Source organism: Antrostomus carolinensis, unplaced genomic scaffold (genome assembly GCF_000700745.2).
Source record: "Antrostomus carolinensis isolate BGI_N321 unplaced genomic scaffold, ASM70074v2 scaffold49972, whole genome shotgun sequence".
Taxonomy (NCBI): domain Eukaryota; kingdom Metazoa; phylum Chordata; class Aves; order Caprimulgiformes; family Caprimulgidae; genus Antrostomus; species Antrostomus carolinensis.
The window spans coordinates 8,629-9,520 of NW_010302642.1; the positions used below are offsets into that span (position 1 = coordinate 8,629).

An 892-nucleotide genomic window follows, 5' to 3' on the forward strand; every position below is an offset into this window, starting at 1 on the left:
ATCCTGTTCTGCAGGCTCCTTTGCATTTCTTTTCTTCAAAAAGCAAGAAGAAACAAATAGTGCATTTTAGGATGTTGCGAGGCAAAAGTTTTGCTGTGTTTTTTCAAGTGTTAGGTTTAAATTCTCAGCTCATCCCAGTGACCCGTTTTGAAATTAAAGCTGAGGCGTGAAACACTCCAAAGACAGACTGGAGGGAAGACGCTCTTGTCAGAGCCCGCACCACCCTAGGAGAGTTTTACCACACACACTGCCAGGACAATAGCGATAACGAGCACAGCGGAGAAAATAACCCCAGCTAGAATCTTGCTGGTGTCACAGAAGGATTTATTTTCCTCCACAGAGATCATGCCAATAGAAGAAGCGCCCACGCTCATGGTGGATTTTAGTTCAGCCCCTGGGTCTTGCTTAGCCTCTACTGTCCACTGGGGGACATTGACCTTCATTTCCATCTCGTACATCATCTCTCCTACCTGGTTGATTTCGTTCTCAAGGTCTTTCAAATCCACCACGTCTATATTGTGCTCAGCCTCGTATTTCATGTTCTGGACGCTCATCGCCCTGGCAGCCACGCCAGAGGTTCCCCCACTCATGCCCGTCTGGATCAGGTGCTTTTTGGGGACGTTTAGTGGGAACTCGTGGCCCAGCTCCAGGGCTCTCCTCATGTCGATCTCCAGGATCTCTAGGCACGTGGAGAAAATCACCCATAGCCTCTCGAACTCGGCTTTGTCTTCCTTACTCACGGTTTTGTCCTTCAGGACCGTGGTGAGCTTGTTCCTGTTGGCCACCGCGAGCTCCTGGGCTTTCTGCCGCGTTTTCTTGAGCTCCTCCCGCAAGTTCTGGGAGTCCGAGGTGCCGCCGATGGTCAGCACCATGTGCCGGTAGCAGGCGGTCA

General features: G+C 51.0%; 1 protein-coding gene across 1 annotated transcript; it reads right to left on the reverse strand.

The window, feature by feature from the left end:
- Nucleotides 1-224: 224 nt before the first annotated feature.
- On the reverse strand, nucleotides 225-887 carry RGS9BP (regulator of G protein signaling 9 binding protein; the record flags this gene model as incomplete). Its single annotated transcript, XM_010163854.1, has 1 exon — nucleotides 225-887. A coding segment is annotated over one exon (663 nt), but the record flags the coding sequence as incomplete, so codon positions are not given.
- Nucleotides 888-892: the final 5 nt, after the last annotated feature.